The sequence below is a fragment of the Neodiprion fabricii genome, chromosome 4, assembly GCF_021155785.1.
Source record: "Neodiprion fabricii isolate iyNeoFabr1 chromosome 4, iyNeoFabr1.1, whole genome shotgun sequence".
NCBI lineage: Eukaryota > Metazoa > Arthropoda > Insecta > Hymenoptera > Diprionidae > Neodiprion > Neodiprion fabricii.
The window spans coordinates 2,003,310-2,024,861 of NC_060242.1; the positions used below are offsets into that span (position 1 = coordinate 2,003,310).

General features: G+C 42.3%; 1 protein-coding gene across 4 annotated transcripts in view; it reads right to left on the reverse strand.

The window, feature by feature from the left end:
- LOC124181124 (nuclear hormone receptor E75) overlaps nucleotides 1-21,552 on the reverse strand; it is a 146,442-nt gene that overhangs the window by 44,123 nt on the left and 80,767 nt on the right. Inside the window, exon 1 of one of the 4 annotated variants that reach the window (XM_046567368.1) lies at nucleotides 11,197-11,516. The exons of the other annotated variants lie outside the window; for them this stretch is intronic. Coding sequence (XP_046423324.1) covers nucleotides 11,197-11,239 — 43 coding nt within the window. The 5' untranslated portion in view covers nucleotides 11,240-11,516. Of the gene's footprint in view, nucleotides 1-11,196; nucleotides 11,517-21,552 lie in introns of those variants that run through there. 4 annotated transcript variants of the gene reach the window in all.

Here is a 21,552-nt window from a genome sequence, read left to right on the forward strand (position 1 = left end):
CGAAGCAACAATACCCATGGACGAGAAAAATAAGAAGACGAAGTGGATAAATGGTAAAAATAAAAATTGTTGTTTACTCCGCGAGATAATCTGCGGCATTGTGTATCGTATTTTGCGCAGTGAACGTGCCGAGTGTTGCGAATAATATATAGCTAGCCAATCTAGCCGCATAAAGAGATCGAAAATTCTCAACAATCTGCCAAACGCTTTGCTCGACTTGTTACGTAGATCGTACGTACGTACATACGAGTCCGCGATTAATTAATCCGGCCTCTCTTCAATTAGGCGCGTCACAATTCAAACGAACTCGGTTTATCCGATATCTGATCCTCCGCATCATCGCGAACAGACTTGGCTACAAGCCGACAATCAGGGTTAGACGTCCGATTGGACGTGCGAAGAGCAGTTTTGTTCGTCGTTGTTCCCTATAGAAGTGAAAGTACAGTTAGCCGATCTAAATTCGTAACAATAAAAGCACAGCCGTCGCACAGCCGCGAGTCAACGGCCTATTTATATATATATAATATATATGTGTGTGTTTTTCTTACCTACAATGTCGTCCGATGCCGACGTGTAACTATTATGTACCTAATTGCACGTTCGCAATTCGCGAAAACTTGTGCGTTCTATTTTTTTTTGATCTTCTTTTACTCGCAATGAAAAATTTCGGGTAGGGGTAAAAAAAATAGAATTGCTGATTGATAAAAGTACCGGAATATCGAATTTTCGTAGACGCGAGATTTGTTCTCGCAATATTGAAAAATGTGGATCGTTCGAGTGCAGGGAATTGAAAACACAGTGAGTCGAAACAGAGAAGGAGACGTGGTATAAAAATGTAAAAACATGGAACAGCAAAATCGGGAATCTCTGTACGATTCTATATTATCGAGAGGAATTTTTGCGATTCTACAGTTCGGCCTTCTACTTCTGCCTTTTCCAATCTTTCATTACTTTTAGTATTCGTAAATTCTGTACATTAAGTTTTACTTTTTTTGTTAATTATAAAATTCAATATCGTGGCTCTTGCGATTTTTTAATCCTTCTATACATTTTACCCCCGTCCAAAATTTGCAGAAAACCGTCGAGCCTAGCGTATACATCGCTGTACCGTACATTGGGACAAACTAACGAAAGTTACACACCAGCGAGAAACCTCGAGGAAATTTTTTGTCGAATAAAAACCATCGGCTGTCTCTGTATGATAACATAATTGTATAAAATCTACGTTCGCCTCTCTCTTTTCGCGACTTCACAATAGGTTATAGGATTAAGAGAAGAAGGAGAAGGAGGAGGAGAAGGAGATGGAAAAGGAGAAGGAGAAGGAGGCCCAGGATTAATAGGAGTGTGTGTTAGTGGAACGGAGCGATTTGAAAACGAGCGTATTGGAGACAAGTGGCCGTAGAGGAGAGGAGAGGAGAGGAGAAGAGAAGAACCTGGCTCAGTATCGCGGCCGCATTCTTAACCTCGTTCTTCGCGAACGCCACGCGTTTATCTCTCTCTCTCTCTCTCCCTCGATTTATCGGGACTTTTCGATCGAGTTTCGGTCTCGCCTTTCTTCCTTTCTTCCTTCCTGTCATTCGTTACTTCCTTTTTTATTTTTTGAAACATTTTTTTTTTTATTTCTCTTGCAGTTTACGCACGGAACTGTCAAATTTTTGTCACGAATCTTATTGTATCGAGTATCGAATTTCTTCCGACCGATCGTTATTACCCTTCGATTAATAATAATCGGTCAAACCTCAGTTCGCGAGACCTTCCGGTGTATGTTTAATTACATATATTCAGCATCCAAGCTATTATATATCCGATGGCCGACCTTCCCTTGGATAACTCGAGACGGCCTATACCTATAAGCACTCGTGTAAACATGGTGTAATAGGTGTACGGTACGCATGTATAGGTATACAAGCGCGGGAAAGGTCGTGGTCGTGGTTCAAGTTCATCTCTCTCACTCTTCTCTCATCTTCGTTGACAGTCGCATTTTCCGCGACTCTGTAGCGCATTTTTCTTTCTTATTTCTCACTCGACGATAACAGTAAATCACGGTATACACGTACGGATGATAATACGGTAGGTACATGTAACAACAACGAATTTACAAAGCTAAACAGCACACCGTATCGCCTTTATTTATAATCACGTATTGTAAGGAAATGACCGTTCAACGATAATGAAACGTGCGAATAAAATCCTCGGCAAGACTCGCAGACCAAGCAGCGTTTGCCAAATATTTCCAGCCAACGTGTCTGTGAATAATTTACGTGCACACTGTACGTATAACAACCATGCCTGGCTAGACGGACTGCACCAGGTATTATTACAAGCGAGTATCCAGCTGTATAAAAACACATACGTGCGTATACATATGTGACGCAAAAACGTATGGTGAAAAAGTACGAGGCAAGGTGAAAAGATGTAACTAGCCAAAAGTTGGCCTTGTTGGGTCAGTGGCTTCGTTCTCGGTGCAGATACGATAATCATTATTCTGAGATAATAATTATCGGTCCCAGACTTGCTTGTAAATCATAGAAATAGCTTGACCGCGCGTACGAGAATTCGTTGCGACGTTACACAACTCATGCACGTAAATACACGTACGTATACGTATACATGTATAATAGATCGGTACGCAGACGTGGTTGGGGTAAATAGGTGTGTTACAAGTGTGTGCGTACATACATAAGTCGTGCAAGGCGGACATGGTATATACGCGAACTGTCATCGAACCGCGGTGAGACCTTGAAATTCGCGAAGCCGACGAACCGCGGACGTTTTCGCCGTTCCGGATAACCTGTGTAGGCGCAAAATCGCCACGTGACGATTTTATCTGTTATCGCGAAAAGTAAGAAGAAGAACCTCCCTCCCTCTCTATCCTGTATACTTTTTTTAAATTTATTTATATATTTATGTATTTATTCTTTTACACCCCTCCTCCTTTTCGCGACCCTCTCCCTTTGCCCGAAACCATTCGTTACGTTCACAGTGTCGACAACCTTTGTCCGTTGTATTGCGTTATGCATGATGATCGTGAAGCGATGACGAGGTGTAAAATTTGCCTGTGTAAGATATACGGTGTATAACGCGAGAGTTTCGAAGAGTAAGAAATCCAGATATTTTTATTATTTATTTATTTTTTTTTTTTCTCTCGTCCACCGGACTCAAGTCAACTACAGAATTCGTTCGATATCCGATCAACGTGGAATAAACGATCGGATTGAATTGCGTGAAAAATCCTTGCGTACAACGTATCGACGCGAATTATCATTTTCATCAACCGAATTTGTTTACGACCGATTGGAGAACGACTGTTTTTCGGACAATGTGCATATGTATTTCGATGTCTATCGACTCATACACACGTGCATACACATATGTATACACGTACACATACTCCGCGCATCGTTCGCCGAATAGATTATAATTGACCGGTAAAAACCGTGTGCCCTCGTCGCGAAGGTGTCACTGACTTCTACGTAGGTGATCGACCTCCATTTACCTTCCACCACCACCACCATTGCCAACCACCAGAGCGACGACGAGGAGGACGAGGTGGAAAACGAGAACCAAGAAAGAGGACGAAGAGGACGAAGAGGACTGCAGTTTCCTCGGCTCTTTCTTCATCTTCTCCCACTCTTTTCAATCTTTCGTTATTTATCTACAAGCATACATGTAGCATAGTGGGTATATAGGTATGTATACCTCGTTACCCATTCCACCACCACCACCACCATCGTCGTCTTCAGCGCCTGCGTGCAAACGTTTTAAGATCGGCACCGTGCTCGTAAGAGTGCCGTGCACACCGTCTTGCCGGTACTGTAATACGTGTGTCCGTGTGACGTAACGCGTCGGTTATTCAACCTGGTCGGTACTGCCTGGCGTTGGAGTGACCAAATGCCATTACTCGCACAGTCGACGCCGCGAAAGTTCTCCGTAACACGTGTATACGTATCTCCATGTACGTCGTACACGGAGAACCTGGAGCCATCCCTCGTCTCCCATCCCGTACGTAACGTTTGTATCCGTAATCCCGCACGGGATGAAAATCATCCCGATCCTCCTTGAATGTTCAAATTTTTATACAACTTCTTGAAAAATTACAATCAAACAAGTCGCAGGTATGCGCAGCGATACGATTCTTCTCCATTTTCTTTCTCCGACGCTGTTATAATTTTCCGAATCGTCCAACGTTCGGCTAATTACAATTATACGTATAAGTGCGGAGATTTTTTTCGTCACACGGTCGCGAAACACAAATCGGCCGATTACCGTGATAACATATATGTCACTTCATTTTCAGCAGTAGGTATGTAGGTACATCCATTGCATAACCGAAAGTATTCCGCGTCTCCATTCGGCGCGTCTGTTCGTTGCCTTTTTCTTCGTAATCGTCTGCAGCAGCATCAGGTGCACAAAAGATTATACGTAAAAGTATTACACGTATAGGAAGAAAATATTTTCCTTACTTTTGCCAATTAATCTGGTCACCTACTTCTCGGATTCAGGTTTCGGATCGTATAAATTATGTAGATATACGTATATATATATTATATATATGTATATAAATATACATTTTCGCTCGCAAACGAAAGGAACGATTTGGTACAAGTTTCGGTAGCCTTGACGAAAACAAAAAAGAGAAATGAAAAAAATTGGCAGAAAAGGAACGAAGAATCTCGACGGTACGAAAATCCAGGTGGTGGACGAGAATCATGATCGAGAGAGAGAGAGAAAGAGAGAGAGAAAGAAGGCGAAGAAGAATAAACGAAGGAGGAGGAGGAGGTGGGGCGATTCCCGGGTCACTCAACCCCGGGGCAAAGTGACTTTGAGCACGTGATATGGTTCACTCGGTTCATCCATCCTTCGGTCGTGCACCGCAAGCATGTACGTGTAACGTGCAATGAGTATGTGTTGTGCACCGTGCACCGATACACATTCACCCAAGTACACATCCGCGTATATTCTAGAAGTCCAAGGATAACCGAGTAACGGGAACCCGGCGATCCGAACGCGGACTTCGCAGCAGGACTCTCTGTCTTCTCACGTTTGTAATACCGGATAACACGGACGCCCCTGCAAGGACTTCACCCTGAAACGACATTTTTTTTTCTCTCACTTATCAGATTCTAATTGGTCTGCGATTCGTGCGATTTTAATTGTCAGCCGTAAGTGGTCGCACCTAAGCGGAATCGCGTAACGGTCATACCGAGGGTGAAATTCATCCGAGCTCGAAAAAAGTGATATCCTGCTTTGACGATGAGTTCTAAGAATCTAAATAAAATTTCTGGGTAATGTTCGAGGATCGCGGAAAAAGCTTTCTCAGTTTTTCCTAAACAAAATTGATTGTTCAAACGTTGAAAAGTATCGGCAAAGTTAAGAGATAAGACGGACGAAAAAAAAGTTTTCGTTTCGCAGAATTGATTTCGAGCAAGAAAAAATAGGAAAGTCTATTTCTGAATTCTACGAAGAGTTTTAAAAATGTTTAGGGTGAAATTCACTCAGATTGACCTATCAGGGTTAATTATATCTGTATAATTTTCCGCTTTACAGTACCGTTGTGTTAATTTGTTAATTTTTTTATTACTATTCCTGTATTTTTCTTTTTTTTTCCAAAAGTCTTGCAACGGCATAATAAAATTAATCAATCAACCGACCAATCTCTCCACATTACCTTCGTGTACGAATTATTCCTACCCGTCGTATATTTTGTCCGTGATTTTATCGACTAGAACGTACAATATGACGCGAGCAGATATTACGATTTTTTTAATTAGACATGGCGTATTAATAATAATTATAGCGAAAAAAAAAAAATAAAACACGCGACGTCGACGATTGATCGATACAATATACCTATGGTATAATCGGTGATGTCTGAACAACAAGAAATTGTGCAGGCAGCGCGACGGTGAAAAGTGATTAGGCGCCTAGGTGGATGGAACAAGCCAATCGGCAATGAGAAAAGGTTCGTCGAGCCGAATAAATGGGCCAGGGATCAACGACCGGCAAGATTTTAACAAATAACACATTTAAATTCAGTGCTTTTTTGATAAAAAAAAATAATGTTAGAATAGACGAAATAGCTTGCGAAGCGATCGGAACATAACGCGTGCTGACAAAGTAAAAAAACTCTCGTTAATTTTTTTTCCACCCGCCACTCCGCACTCTGCGGTGCGATGCGATGCGATACGATACGCGTACGGTATGGAAGAACGACGATACATGCAAAGATAGGTTTCCTACCTACCTACCTACGTGTAATGATAACGCGAAGCGTAAAGAACGGACGATTTTAATTTGGTAATTTGTATTACACCGGGCAACGTCATCGAAACAAGAGTGTATTTATACATCCGTTCGAGGAAGTGACGACCCCTGACCAATGAACTTTATCAACGCAAACGCGCGCCACGACTCCACTCCGGTGAAAGAGAGAGAGAGAGTGAGAGAGAGAAATTAAGCTCGCATGTTTTAAGCATACGTACATACGTTTAGTCTGTAATACACAAGTAGTTATTACATACCAAACAAATTCCTAATTAGAATCGTATTAACAAAATCACACACACATACAGACGCGCGCGGATGCCCGGGAGGTTAAAGATCGGGATGGGCCTCGTTGCAGGACACCGAGCTTCGTTGAATTTCATTGTAATTCATTAAGGGGTACAATTAGGACGGATGCATCATCTCCGCGACGCTGGTAGGCAAAACTATTGACGGAATCCAGGGGGAGGTCTGACCGGAAGTCAGTTGTCCTTTAACGTAGCGCAAGCCTCGGTTTGCGTTTGTTCGCGATTGTTCCCAGAGACCGCGATAAAAGAAGAAGAACACCCGCGAGTTGAACCCCGGGAATTATCTACCGTTATAATATTTCCAACCGTTCGCGTGTATACGACCGTTCCTATATATATGTATATGTATGTAGCATACATGAAGTGTGTTACAGAAAGAGGAACGAACGATTTGTTCTTGAGAATCGTGGCAAGATTCGATAATAATACGCCCTGTACTAATAACCACGAGGCTGAGTCTCTTACATCGGATACTATAAAGACCTTGTGTTTGTATGTTTTTTTCACTATATACGTGCGTGTTGGTACCTACTAAAATTTTTGTCAATGTGTACGTACGAGGTAAAACAGTTCACAACAATGTGGAGGAAATTGATGTAAGAGGTCGTTGTAACGACACTGAAATAGATAGAAACAAAAATGGGTCATAACGTATGTGTGGACATAAGCTCATCAGCCGGCCGATTTTACTAATTGACACGAGGTTAACGACCTCGAAAAATTTTTTAAACGTGTCACAACAATTGACGTGTCCTAGAATCTATACGGTTCAAACGGGCGTGCAACCTTAGATACAGGGACACCGAGTATCGTTTTATTTTACGCAACGACGATTTTCTTCGCATCGTACTTACGATTAATTGCACTTGATTCGATCTCGAGTAGGTACGTACTTGCTTATGATTGACAAAAAAAAAAAAAAATGAATTTCGTTACAACGTACAAAGTAATTTTCCGAACAAACTACACCGCATTTATTACGCAGGGAGACTTCAACGATCGAATTGCGAAAGTTTTTATAGATATAGGTGTATGTACAATAATAATATTAACAATAATACCAACAACGACAACAATGATAATCTATACAGCCGAGTACAGTGCCCGTAGGTATATAATCTACCTGGCGCGATACAATAACGCCGATCGGGGGAATTAATTCGAACGATGATTTTGCAAGCCGGTGTGTCTCGGTCCACGGAGCACGGCAAGGCCAACCGGTCGTAGACACGACCTGGTTGAGTTTATTGTTCTAGAGAGATAAAACACGAGCCGTCGCAACACTCCTTTACACCCATTAAACCTATCCAATATCTGCATGTACAAATACATGTGTATACGAACACAGGCAGACAATGAATATACTCTCGGTTATCGAATCTTCTTCGATCGATATGAAAAATAGGAATGGGAAAATTGAGGACGAGTGAGAAGTGCTGTGAAAAAAAAAACAAAAAAAAACAAAAAAACATGGTTTCAAACTACGAATTCTGTGTAAAATGTAAAATATTACGGTCGAGCGAGAGAAACCGAGATGAAAGAAGACAACGGAGATATGCAGAAAGAGAGGAGGGGTATGACATACGAGTGCGTTGGCTGGTGGTTGCAGCGCGTGAAAGTAAGAGCCGAGAGTTGATCGGCCTTGAATCTCTGTACGGACGACGACGACGGGGTTAGCGTCCGAGATCCAGGACGGTCGACGACGACGACGGAGATGTGTGTTAAGCAAGAGACTCTCTCGGAGTTCTCTCAGCTCGGCCACGTAACACTGAGCAAGCTCAGCTCTCCGAACAGCGATTGGTATAAGCCAATTACCTACCTATGCGTCTACCTTGCATGCCCGATGACGAAATATCCGTCGGTGGAGGCAGCGAGTAGCCGGTGCCGAAATCGTTTACTCGACGAGTCTACTCTGGTCGGATTGTAAGGTACTTTGGTAAAAGAAGGAGAAAAAAAAAAAATTTAAAAAGGAACCCGTGCAACACCCAAACTCCGAGACAAAAGAGTTATATAGGACAAATTTCGCTCAACTCTTTACGTCGGCCGTGTTTACAGCGTTGGTGGATTATACGGTGCGAGTAAAACGTTGCGTCCACGCGGCAAACGCGGAGCGAATGATTTGAGATATGTTTGCCCGATGCGTAACGAATGCTTACCGCCTATCCGCGTAATCCTCCTAATCATTTTCATGTATAGTTACACGTGGTGAAGAACGAGCCAAAGAATTACGGGGAGTACGAGAGCCATGATCAATATTCGTTCGGTACAAATGACCCGTATTTTCATACCGTATCACGTTAAATATACCTAACAATGAAAATAATAATAACAATAATAATAGACTTTTTTAAGAGCGAAACAGAAAATTGTACGTAAAGCTGTGAATTGTACGCGACTCGATAGCGGGGGTTCCTTGTTTTCTCAGCTTTCTCCAGCCGCACAGACGCTGCAGAGAGTAAAAGCAGTCAGCCGGTATCTATATATATATATATACATCTCTCTTTCTTTCTCTCTCTCTCTACATGTATATATATGTATATATAAATATACGTGGTATCGGTCGCGGGTGAAAGAGAAAGAGAAAGAGAAAGAGAATGAAGAAAGGAGAGGTAGGGATAAGAGGAGGCGGCTCGCGTATAGAAGGAGAAATGGTGAAAGCACTTTCTTTCTCGTCCAAGTCAACTAACTGCACATCACTCGAGACTCGACGACGTATGTATAAAAGTTACACCATCGAATCTCGGACGGCTTTCCTTCTCTTTCTCTTTCTCTTTCTCTTTCACAAATGTTGTTTCATCTCCTCTATTTTTTTTTTGTTTTCTTCTCAAGCCCCACAATTTTCTTCCACTCAGATATTACGGTTGAAGATACGTCCGTGTGTGTACATGTGTACATAATTTACATTTACACATATACGCTAAACACACACACACACGCGCAGAGATTTTCGCGCGAGTTCACCCGATTCGAGGACAGGGAGGGGGTGGGTGGGGGGCCAGCGCTCGCGGCCCTGAGGCCCCGATAGCGGACGTAGACCCCGTTCGCGAGAGCGGCGTCGGGCCGAGAAGAAACGACCGCCCGGTCAGATCGCCTGGCCGTGAGACTATGAGCGGTAAATTGTTGCAACACGATGCACGAGAGCGTAGGCGTGATTATCCTCTGCCAGGTATTCGTAAATGCGTATTACGCACCTAGGTGCCGCCTTACTTCTACATCGCTGGCCTCGATTGCGGAAAACCAATTTTCGTTTCTCCGACATTCTACACTCGCGACCTCTCGCCGTAATAAAACATACACGGGGCTCTCTAATCCCTCCATCCCCCGCTCCGATTTCGAAAACAATTTCGTTGATGTTTCAGAAAATTAAATACAAGAAGAGTGATCACCCGTGCTAAGAGATATTATGAATGGGGGGGAAAAAATAAATCTTTACCGTTCGTCGAAAGAAAAACGTTATCAAAACGTGGAAGAAACCTCGTGCCAAGTTTATAATTTTCACGAGAACAAAAAATTTTAGCAACGCTGTTGGTGAAAATGTTTCAAGCGTAGACGTATAATATGATTTATTTGTTTAAGGGTGACGCGTTTTGCTTACAATTAGGTTGTATGTTTGTAAGCTTGAAGCTGTATCCTTGAGCAAGTTCACTGCGTCTATTATTATACCCGAGTTGCAACCTGTTGTAACATCTTCCTCAAATTAATCTGTATAATAATTGCATCAAATCGTGACAGCGTGATCCAAATAACATTTTCACCTCTTTAAAATTGGTATGTTTATAATATACATATACAACGCAAATGTAACGTATAAAATACACTGTATAAGAGTACAACGCGCGATCTAGCGGCGAACTGTTAAACTCGCGGTTAGCCAACGGTGTGTAGAGTTACGTTACAGACGTATTCGAACATACGTGTAAACTAATCGTAATAACCGCGAGGGTAAAACGCGGCCAGACGAAACGAAGGGGAACGATACAAGGAGGAGGAGGAGTAGGAGGAGGAGGAGGAAAAATCAGTGCGGTTTCGTCAAATTCCCGCATTTGCGAAACGGCGCCGGAACCCGTTCGTCAGTTAGCTGACCAGTTCCCACCCTTCATTCCACTCCTCTCCTATTCTCTCTCTGTCTCTCTCGGACAGACGGCAATGTCAATGCCAAACGGTTCGGAGGGGGAGGGGGGAGCACGTGAGCAGTAGTCCCGGAAATCGATAACGCCCCGTTTCAATGCCAAACAATCCCTCGGGTAGTCCCTCTCCTCAACAGGGATAAACAGGGATTCATGCTAAAAGCTGCCCGCGCAATTTCCATTCTTTCTTGTGTAAAAATTTTTTTTAACGCAATTTTAGTGTTTCGTTGATTAAAAGACAAACTTTTCAACCCGCATCTCTCAAAGTCAATGATAATATTCGAGCGGTGAAAATTGACAGAAATGAAAAGCACATATCGTACGAAACTGTTCGCAATAAAACGTACGCACAATAATACACAAAGAAGAAAAAAATTAGTTAATGAGAGAGTATCGTGCGTTATGAATAACGGACTCGTTCAGAGCGCATGAAAAATTGTAAACACGCAATACGCGTTAATCCGTTTTGGCATAAAACCGGGTCCATAAAGACTAACCTCTTCCGTTTTTATCTCGGTCGAAGTCGCGTCGTGTTATCATCGCATCGGTTTTATCCTGCGGTAGCCGATATCGTCGTCGGTCTGAATCAGCGGCTCGGCCGTATTTGACGGGGAAAAACCCGCGTCACTGGCGAGCCGGTACGGAACGGCCGTAAGTCTCCGCGGCTCTGTGAATACCCGGAGAATCGATGCTCGTTATCCGGTACCGATCAAGGCTCTCCGTCGCCTATTCGGCCATCCGTAGTGACACGTAAATACGGTGGATGAGTCACGCGGTTGCGGCTGCTTTCGCGAACTGACTCGCGGACCATAAACTTGACAAACCCAGGTCGCGGATGACACTGGGTAGCGCTTCGCGCCAGAGGACGGGGTCTCGAACCCCTGTGCGAAGGGGGAAAAGAGAGAGAGAGAGAGAGAGAGGAGGCGAAGAGGAGAAAAGGACAGGAGAGGAAAACCGCGGGGGAAGAGCTTTCCCTGTTTGCGCCGGCGCCGCTTGCCCCCCTTATTCTCGCGGCCATTTTATATTTATTTTTCTTCATTTTCCTCAGAAAATCACCCACGTTCTATACGTATACGTGTGTGCATACCTATACGTACATCGGTATGTTTCGGCAAGGTCGATCGTGTATTAATAAATCTAACCGGGAATTCTTACAGTGGTGAAAAATAACATTTCGAGAAGGTCGAAATTATAATCGGATGGATTGTTCAATTTTTCAACCTTCCGTTGTACGTTCGTTTACAAATATACGCCGTTCTTACAGGTATATCTACATACGGTACACCGCGTACAGTTATAATTTGTTTTCAACTCACTCTTCGTTGATTTTCCAGAATTTCACTGCGGTATTAGACGCAGGTACTCGTACGTATCGAAAGACGTTCTTAATCCGCACGTACACATTCGTATTGCGAACTTACCTGTAACAAAAAATGAACATAAAAATACATTAAACAACGTTTACGAAAATTTTCCCTCACAAACATAATTAAACAACTAGATAAAAACATTCAAATACCAACTTTTCCACCCAGGAAAAACTGAAAACCATCAACGCGATCGCGTACAATAAATAACCGTTAACCGTGTCGCGTCGTTATCACTAATCCTCGCGTCTTTACCGCGAGTGAGCTGCGATACCGACGTCCGTCCACCTGTACGTACGTACGTCCCAAGTATTTCAGAATGATTTCCTACCGTACCGACGTAGCCGCGAACAGACAGCGTCTCGCGTTCTCTCGCAACGCTGCGTTTAAATACGCCGGCGCGAATCGCTCACCTCGCGAATTCGCGAATGATTACTGGCGCCGCTCGCGGAACGCGGCCGAACTTTTGCGGTTATCTCTGTGCTGGTTGGTCGGTGTAGATTTCGACGCGTTGAGTGGCGGTGGTGAGGGTGGGGGGGGATGGCCACCTTGGGCTCGCGTTTGCTCGATCCTTCTCTCACCCACTTGGCATAGCGGGTCGTTGACCGCGGGTACGTTGAAAGTAGGACAAACAGCGAACTCAAACAGCAGCTAATGCCTCGGCAAGGCCTTGAGAATTACCGACGCATGCGCCGCCGCCGCCTCCCTCCACGCCCTCCGCGAACCAGCGCAACATCCCCGTAGACTATATATCTCTTATTTTCTGCCGATAGTTGTTAAACATAACAATTGTCACATACGGTAATAGGCGAATTCGTAGATTTTGTCGCGATTTTTAACGAGAGGGTCGATTTGCAACAAGATAAAAATAGAATGTTTAAAAAAAAATAGATAAAAAGACGGTGTCATCAATGTAAAAAAAAAAAGCATGTCAAGATCCTCGATTTTTCTCGAATTCTGTATCGAATGATGCGAGAGCACTAATTGAAAATAAAAAATGAAGTGGTACAGAAACGATATGAAACTGCGCTAGAATTAGACGAAACAACTGATCCAATGCGATTCTCTGATCGCTTTTTATTTGTTGATTTATTTTTTCTTTTTATTTTTGATTCTCTAACTGATTTCTCAACAATTGCTTCGTTGTTGTACGTATGTAGTTCCGCCGTTATACAGTCTTAGATGGGAGTAAAAAAAGAAAGATCTCTACAATCGTCGCCATTGTGTGCCTCGGCGACGAAACGTCCAAGGGAACGGGCGTTGATCGCACACTTATACACACACCTAATGGCTGATACATGCATGTATATTAACAAGCAACAAATATTGCACGTGACACGCTCTGTTTCCCTGCGTTACCGTGAACCGAGAACCAGCACCCGCAGCCTTCTCTCCTTCGCCCTTCGGTTTATACCAATTTCCCATTTAAATCCCGCTCTATTCTCCAATCTCAAAATCAATCAACCGGCAATTAATCCCGTTTACCTGCCAAGTCTCTGCATTGTAGTAGAATAATTTACGAATTTCGATTCTATAATCGCGTTTAATTTATTTTTTTCATCATTTTCCTTTCATTTGTTTCCGCCGTCACACGTGAATATTTTCATTCTTAAATTTCGCGCAAAATCTTTCGCACTATGCATCGTCATTTGTAACCTGCTATACCGTAATCAGGTACTACACGCATAAAAGTCGTTTTATTTTCTAGTACTTTCTTCGGAAAATTCCTTCAACGTAAAATTCGACGAGCCGAGATTACGTACCGTTATACGTAAAGTGTAAGTAAAAGTCAGCTGCGTTTTAAATGAATTCGTTCGAAGAAGGGTTGGCTTCTACCGTATATGTAGGATGACGATCGTCGCGATGATGATGATGACGACGAGGAGGAGGAGGAGGTGCGGCGAGGCAGGCCGAGGTGATTCTAGCCTGTGATTTGAAATTCGGTTGGGAAAGAGACCCGCAGGAGAACCCGGTGAACGAACGAACCGCGATGTCGAAACCGCGCGCCTGACTCGTTGCTGCAAACGCGTAGGTACAAACTGACGTCTGTCTGCCTTTATGTAACTCGGAATAGAATTCTAACTTTTAAAAGACGGCTTTGGAGCACCGCACACCGTCAACTCCGATTTGCGCAAGCGATTTTTCTCTCTTTCTCTCTCGCTTTCTTTATTTCCTTCATCTTATTTTGATACACACGTGACAATACGAACGACAATTTATTTGTTGTTTATTTTTTGCTTTGTTTAAATAATTGCTGTTGCGTTTATTTTCCGTCGATACTTCGATCGGAACGTAAATTGATCGATATGAGAACAGAGCGATGACGATTCGTTCGTTGAATCACTGCTCCGGGAAATTGTTTGTCGAATCAATGATATGTCCGAAATGTTTATCAATTTCATTTCTTTGCAAGGTATCTTCGCGCATACGCCACGCCTGCGGTATATGTGCATACATCTTGCACGCAAGTGTTCACTGAACATTGACGGTAGGTATACGATTGGAATGTCACGAGACACAGGTATGGATAAATATATTTATATTTAGACACTTTCGTTCGCAACTGCTGCAGCAGCTTAGCGACAAGAAGTGAAAGCTCGTCGAGCCTTCACTCCTTACGTTATATACGTAGGTATATGTTACACATACGTGTTTACAAAGTATTATTCTACACCTTATTCCTCAAACTTTGCATTCCAAATTGTTTAATCGGTTTTTGCTCCGATCGTTGATATCAAATCTACAAAAATTCGTCCGAAAAAGCGAACGCTTGATGCAGTGCGAGAGTAAATTGACAATTTAAAATAGTGAAAGGAAATCAACGGCCGACTACTGAATTATCATTATCGAACGCCGCGGTCTTCGACTGGGACTGCACATGTTTTTTCATATATATATATATATACATACATATATAACCTAGGCCGATTAGATGGAAAGTTAGTGAAAGTTTTGCAAGGTGCACACACAAGACCGCGTGCATGTTACAAAATCGCGTAATTCTAGATGGTATAGTGGGTGAGCGATTATCCATTATATGCCTTGTAATTTCAAACAGCAATATAACACACCCTGCGTACGTACATATAATATGTATAATATACTGTAGGAATTGTTTTGAAATTTTCAATATACATACACAACTCCTTAAACGGCATACATATCATACCTACACGCAATTCGAATGCCCGTGATTATTGTTAGATCACTTTTTTTCCCCTTTAATTTCTCACCGCACGTAACACTGTACACGATATCGTGTACGTAACGACGGTGATGTAAAAAAAGAAAAAAAGAGCAAAAAACATTCAAACTAAAATATAACGATGCGCAAACTTTCGCGCTATTGTACGTTAATAACAGATATATACGTCACGTAAATATGTATAGTATAAAAACGGTTTAACGTATTGCAGAACGCACACGAGCAGCAGCAGTTGTCGAAAACAGAATGAGAAAATTCTCTCAGATCAAACATCCCGCAAAGATTACTAACTTTCGGGACATATGCGAGAGTTAAGAAGATTGAACGTAAGAATATTGAAAAAAAGGACAAAGAAGCTTAATAGTTAAATTTCTGCAGTCGACTTGACAACATGTTCGATTTTCCTTCGTAGAGAAACCAAAAAGAAGAGAAAAAAAAAACGCGGTAAGCTGCAGAGTTATACTTCTAAATTTATACGATGATATCCAAATCAGTACAGCAAAAATCGTGCTACGTACGTATGAAAAAGAGGAAAGAGAAACGTTGCAAAAAGTAATGGACAAATGTATAGGTACGTAGGTGCCGGTTGCACCTGGGAATCGAAGATATAAACGGAAATAGGTTAGCCTGTAAATGTCTATTATACCCTGCCATACGTATACCTACGCGATTCGTATGCATGTAGTATATATGTATATATATATTCATGCACGTCGGTATCTGCGCCGGTAGGGCGAAGGGCGGGAAGGAGGGTGGAGTTATAACCTAGAGTTGACCGGGTTAAGGGTCACTCGGGTAAGTTCGACGGACTCGCGACCCGCGACTGTTCGGGAGGGTTGGCTGCTGGGAGCGAAGGCAGAAGGTAGTCGCAGTCCTTGGAGCAGAATCGACTGTACACGAAAGACGGTCGATGTTGTACAATTTTTACTACTGTCCCAAATAATTCTTTTTTTCAACTCGTGCTTTACCATTTCTTTTTCTTTCGTCGTCGATACAAAAAAAGAGACGGCAGAGATTTGAATTTATGTATATAGATTTTGCAATATCGTTACTGTTATTTCCGATATAGTCATTACTGTATCAATAATAAAAAGAGACGGAATTTCATTCGAACAGCTTATCTCACGCTTCACCCGCACATCTGATCTGTCTTCGACCGATATCAAGCATAAAAATAATTTTAAATAAAGACAAAATTTCAACCAACCGACAGCTCATTGAGCGAATACGTACGATCATAATATATGTCTTCATCTGCGTACGATAGGCTTATCGCGAGCACAAGTATACATGTACGAATGTATATATTATAATATATATATATATATATATATATGTATATACTTATATTATACGTATGCAACGGGTTATAAAATAAATCTAACGACACTACGCTGGAAGTGTTGCGCAAACGACTGATTTGCCTGAGGTATAATATACATATTGAAATACATAAGCACATGTATATATACATATATGTGTTACACCAAAGACAGAGAATTTACAAGATACGTATAACAACGGTTAAGGAAAATATGGGTGAAGATGTTGACGATTTTAAAACCAGGGGTAAAAAAATTGTTGAGATTGACGAAGGAGAAAATATGACAATTGACCGGAATTATCGTAAGAGATTGGTCGTAAAATGGGCGCGAGCACCACTGGCGCGTAGCTTTCGCAACGTCGTCGTGTCTCGTGGAATCGTGAGGCAATATCCCGCTGTCAAGGAGGCCCAATTTTCTTAAACTCAGGGTCAATGACACGTCTTCCCCCCATTCCAGCCAATGCGAAAGGCCTACATACACTCGTATTACGGCTATATCCCAATCGCGTACTCTTCGTCTGTACATGTTATATTATTATACAGGTGCCTACTCTGTACGTGTAAAAACGTGTCTACGTATTACACTAAATTCTCTCTCTCTCTACCATTTTTTATAACACGTATACAGAAGAATTTCGTAACGCGCGTCGTTGTGCAGCAGAAAGTAACTTGTACACATACATATATATTTATATACGGTGCGAGATTAAAATATTATACGTGTATACCTTCTTTACAAAGACAGCGAGTATAACGCTTAAGTCACGTTAAACGCCTTCTGCGAATCTCACAGTCCGAATAATAACTGGCAGAGGATATGTATAAATAATTGAAAAGGAGAAAAAATTTTTATGGTTGATACGGGTTTGGATATGCTACATGTCATCAAAGATTTGTTTTTCTTTTTTCTATTTAGATGTGTCAAGTGTAACGGATGCAACATGTGCGAAGAAGAATAAAGCGAGAGAAAGATAAAAGAATACAAAACAGAATATGTAATATACGTGTGTGATTGTCAATTAGGCGTGTATAAAATATATTTAGGATAGTGAAGCCGGAGCCTGGGTTGTTCGCGATTAAAGGTTGAAAAAAAAAAAAAAAAGAAATGCTACTCTCAGCGGATTCGCGGGGGTGTAATACAAATAGCGCATAAATCCCATGAAGGGTTGAAACGATACTTGAGGAAAGGTCTGGTTTGTGTAAAAAAAATAAAATGCTGTGCGGAAGATTGAGAGAAGCGTGAAAATGTCGTCGGAATTTTTTTACAACCAAAATTATACAACCGGCATGAATCCGCAACCCTTAACTGTACGTACATCCCAACGGATACGAAACATTGTTTTGGAAACGTGTAAAACGGGTTATTCCGCTGTTTAAAAACTCGGATGCGAAAAAAGGGTAAGAAGAGGGTAGTGCAATATATATGTAATAAAATAAAAAGGGTAAGTCAAGAAGCCAACGACGCAAACGACTCGGAGGGTGTTTATTTAGAGATATTTTACTCCGTCGTTCTACCGCTGGGAAAATTGTCCCTCCTTTTCAATTGTAAGTCAATTGCACAGCGGAGTTCGTTCGCAAACTCGGGGACGCGTTGTAAAAAGTCCGGTAAAGGATTAGACTCAAAGGATTGGACGGACGCGGGTGTCGGGATTTAGGAATATAAAAAACGGTAAAACATTTCGGTTTGTGTTTGTTTTTTTTTTTTCTTCTTCTTTTTTTCTCCACAGGTATGGAAAAAAGGTTATAGACGAAGGCAAACGTTTCGTTTTTATTTATTTATTTATTTTTTTTTTCCTCGAACCAGAAATCATTCACTGTCAAGCAATTATTCAAAGTCGGTGGAACGCGTTTGCTGGAATTTTTTTTTTTATTTCTTCAAAAATTTTCTTCTACAAGGGTGCAAGAAATACACAAGAACGAAGAAATAAAATTCGCCAAAGGTTATTTCCAGTGAGTTATGACTTCGGAACTAAACAGTTTTGTCGAAAGGTTTTTATGTTTTTCTCGCCTGTACGACAAATTCTACATACTTGATCTTTTAAACAAAGCGAAACTTTGCGCATACATATGTTTTTGTAACCGTCTGCGTAGTAGATACAAATGATAACGTTTATAACCGTGACGGTGCAGTCACATTAAGGGTGTGAGGAGGGACTGAAGGGGAAAGATCCGATACGACTGTTAATAAATTTGAAAATCATTATTGCTTGTAAATATCGCGTGGGCGGAAGTCGGTACTCGAGATCAACCGAAACGTGCGTGTATGTATAAACATTTTGATAAGAACCACGCTATCTATAGCGCAGATTTAACGTACGTGTAGAATGCTTGGTAAAATATGTATATATTCATACGCGTGCGCACGTAAATATGTACTATCGTGTTTTCTCATCTTATCAATTTATTGTATTACTACATTCAGCGTATATTTACAAAACAGCCGCGTCGAAAAACATTGTACGTAAAACAAATAATACGCGACATTATTATTCATCATGTCTGTACAATGATACGTGGAACGTATTTTGTTTTCTTTTTTTTCGCTGACTTTTTACAATCTTGAGTTTATTTTCGAGATCGAGATCAAGCCGAATGAATTTAATTTCAAAAACATTTCCCGATCGCTGAAGTCACGTGGGGTAGGATAGGGTTGTTCAAAATCGCACCGAAACGATCATCCCCATCGGTTAGCCGAAGAAAATATACCATATAACAACACGTATAATCGATCGCCGACGAAACAAGAACCTCGGCACGGCCGGGCTGACATATTCGGGATTGCCGGAGCGTTAGGGGGGCGGCAGGGGGTGTAGTCAGCCAGGACTGGGCCTAATTAGGACGCGAAGGTGGAAACGGGGAAGGTTTCGAGGCTGGGCCGGGAGCGGAAAGATATCTCTCTCGGGGTTGTCGGCCGTCGAGCGCCTGCGTCGGGGGGTTGCGAGAGCGAGGTCGTTCACCCCGGGAAGCTGCCACTCCGGCTAACGAGGTCAGCTCCGATTCCCCCGCGAGCCGCAGCTATTTTCGCGGTACACACCGAAACGCCCTCCCGCCCCTCTGGCGGCGAGACCAACGCTCGCCGATGCGACGAGCATCGCCTACGTACGATATTCTCCGTAAACGCATCCTACCACGTGTGTGCACACATTCGCGTATAATTGTACACGGACAGGCGGGCGGATAAGTGGACAACGATATCAATTCGGCCGTAATTCGGGCCGAATCTCATCCCACGGGGTCTCATTGGCTCTTTGTAGGCGAAGGATTGAAAAAGATTAATTCCGTAACGAAAATCGTACCGCAACGCGAATGTGCGAAAACTTTTTTGTCGTTGGAGAGAATTTTGTGAAAATAAAATTCTCGGAAAATTGAACATTTTTCGACGTTTTCCCACGAAATTTTGGTCATTTTGGGCAGCCTTTACGACACGAAAACCTCTAGAAGTTGCGCACCTTGAATATACAAATTTGGATCTTAAACCACATGGTATTGCTGCGTTTCACCCTGACGATAAAAATAATTGAACGGTACCGTTTCCGAAAGTTAACGAATCTGAAAACGTTTGAGAGGAAAAAAAAATTGAGTATCGCTTCGATTAATTGTAGAAAATAATACATTTATCCTACGTTCGCAGATTTACCCCATTGATAATGTAAAGAGAAATTCCAAACTAATAAGCTGTAAGGGTCGCGGTAACGAGAGGTAACCAGCGAGAAGTCACGCGCAGGTCTATTGTATAATATTATATGTATATCATACGCCGGAGTAGGAAACGGTGACAGTTTGGTATTTGAAGGAGCTGTATTACGGTGTATAATATAACGTATAGACATATATATGTATAAAATTATGTACGAGTCGGTTAGTTGCGTTACAGCTGTAGCAGGGAGCGACGGGGGAGGACGTATCTCGGCTAGAAGTTACGGGTCAAAGGTCGGCGACCTCGAGTTTTCCGTTTCCGGCGTTCCACGTCGAGTCAACCCTGCTCAAGCCAACCCCTCGTCTGGTTTAATCTTTCTCCCTAATCTATATACCCTGCCTATCCGCGAATAGTTCGAAGCGACGACGGACTCGTGTCCCAGTTTTCAAAATTCCTCCAGCAAAGTCCCAATTTTCGTGATTACTATACACCTTTCTGAATTTAAGACAGGCGAATCGCAACAGTTGCAAAATTCATCGGATTGGTACTCCGTGCGACTTGCGGGAAGATAAAATGAAGATGATGACCGAGAGGGAAAGTCGACTGATCTTGAATGGAGAAGAAGAAGAAGAAGAAGAAGAGGGAAAAGAAGAAGTTGCTTAAAGAAATTGCAACAGTAAATTCGTACAATTCATGCAATAATTTTTTTATTTCTACGTCAAGTAAAAATGTGTCGGAGTGCTTTCGTTCAAAATAGCGTGTGGCAATAGCAATATCGTATAGAATATGACTGGCAAGCCCTTTTTCGCCTTCGAGATACGCGGAATTTGGTATTTGAATGCACAAACGTCAACGTCGAAACCGACCACGGGGCACCCCGTTAAGTATGAGAGGAGAATAAAAAGGAGGAAAGTACAGAGGCGTGTAAGATCGGTCCAGCAGCTCTAAGAGGTGTTTTCGCTTTCGTTGGCATCCGGTACCCGGGAAGAGGTGATGAAGCCTTTCCTCCTCTCCTCTCCTCTTCTCGGCGGAGTAAAATAGTAGGTACGCCGAGAAGGAGAGAGGGACAGTCGACTCACGACTTTTACTTTCCATTCACAGTGAGCCGTGACTCACGAGTAGCATACTGACCAACGCATGGTGAGTTTTTCATATTTCCTATCACACGCAAACCAGGGTGCTGAGTAAACAATCTCGTTGTGTCGGATCGCGAGGTAATTGTATCGCTTGAAAAAGAGTTTCGCGAATCGATCGATCGATCTCCCGTCGTTACACCGACTTGAAGTTAATCAACGAAGGGTGAGCTTCGTGACTGACTGA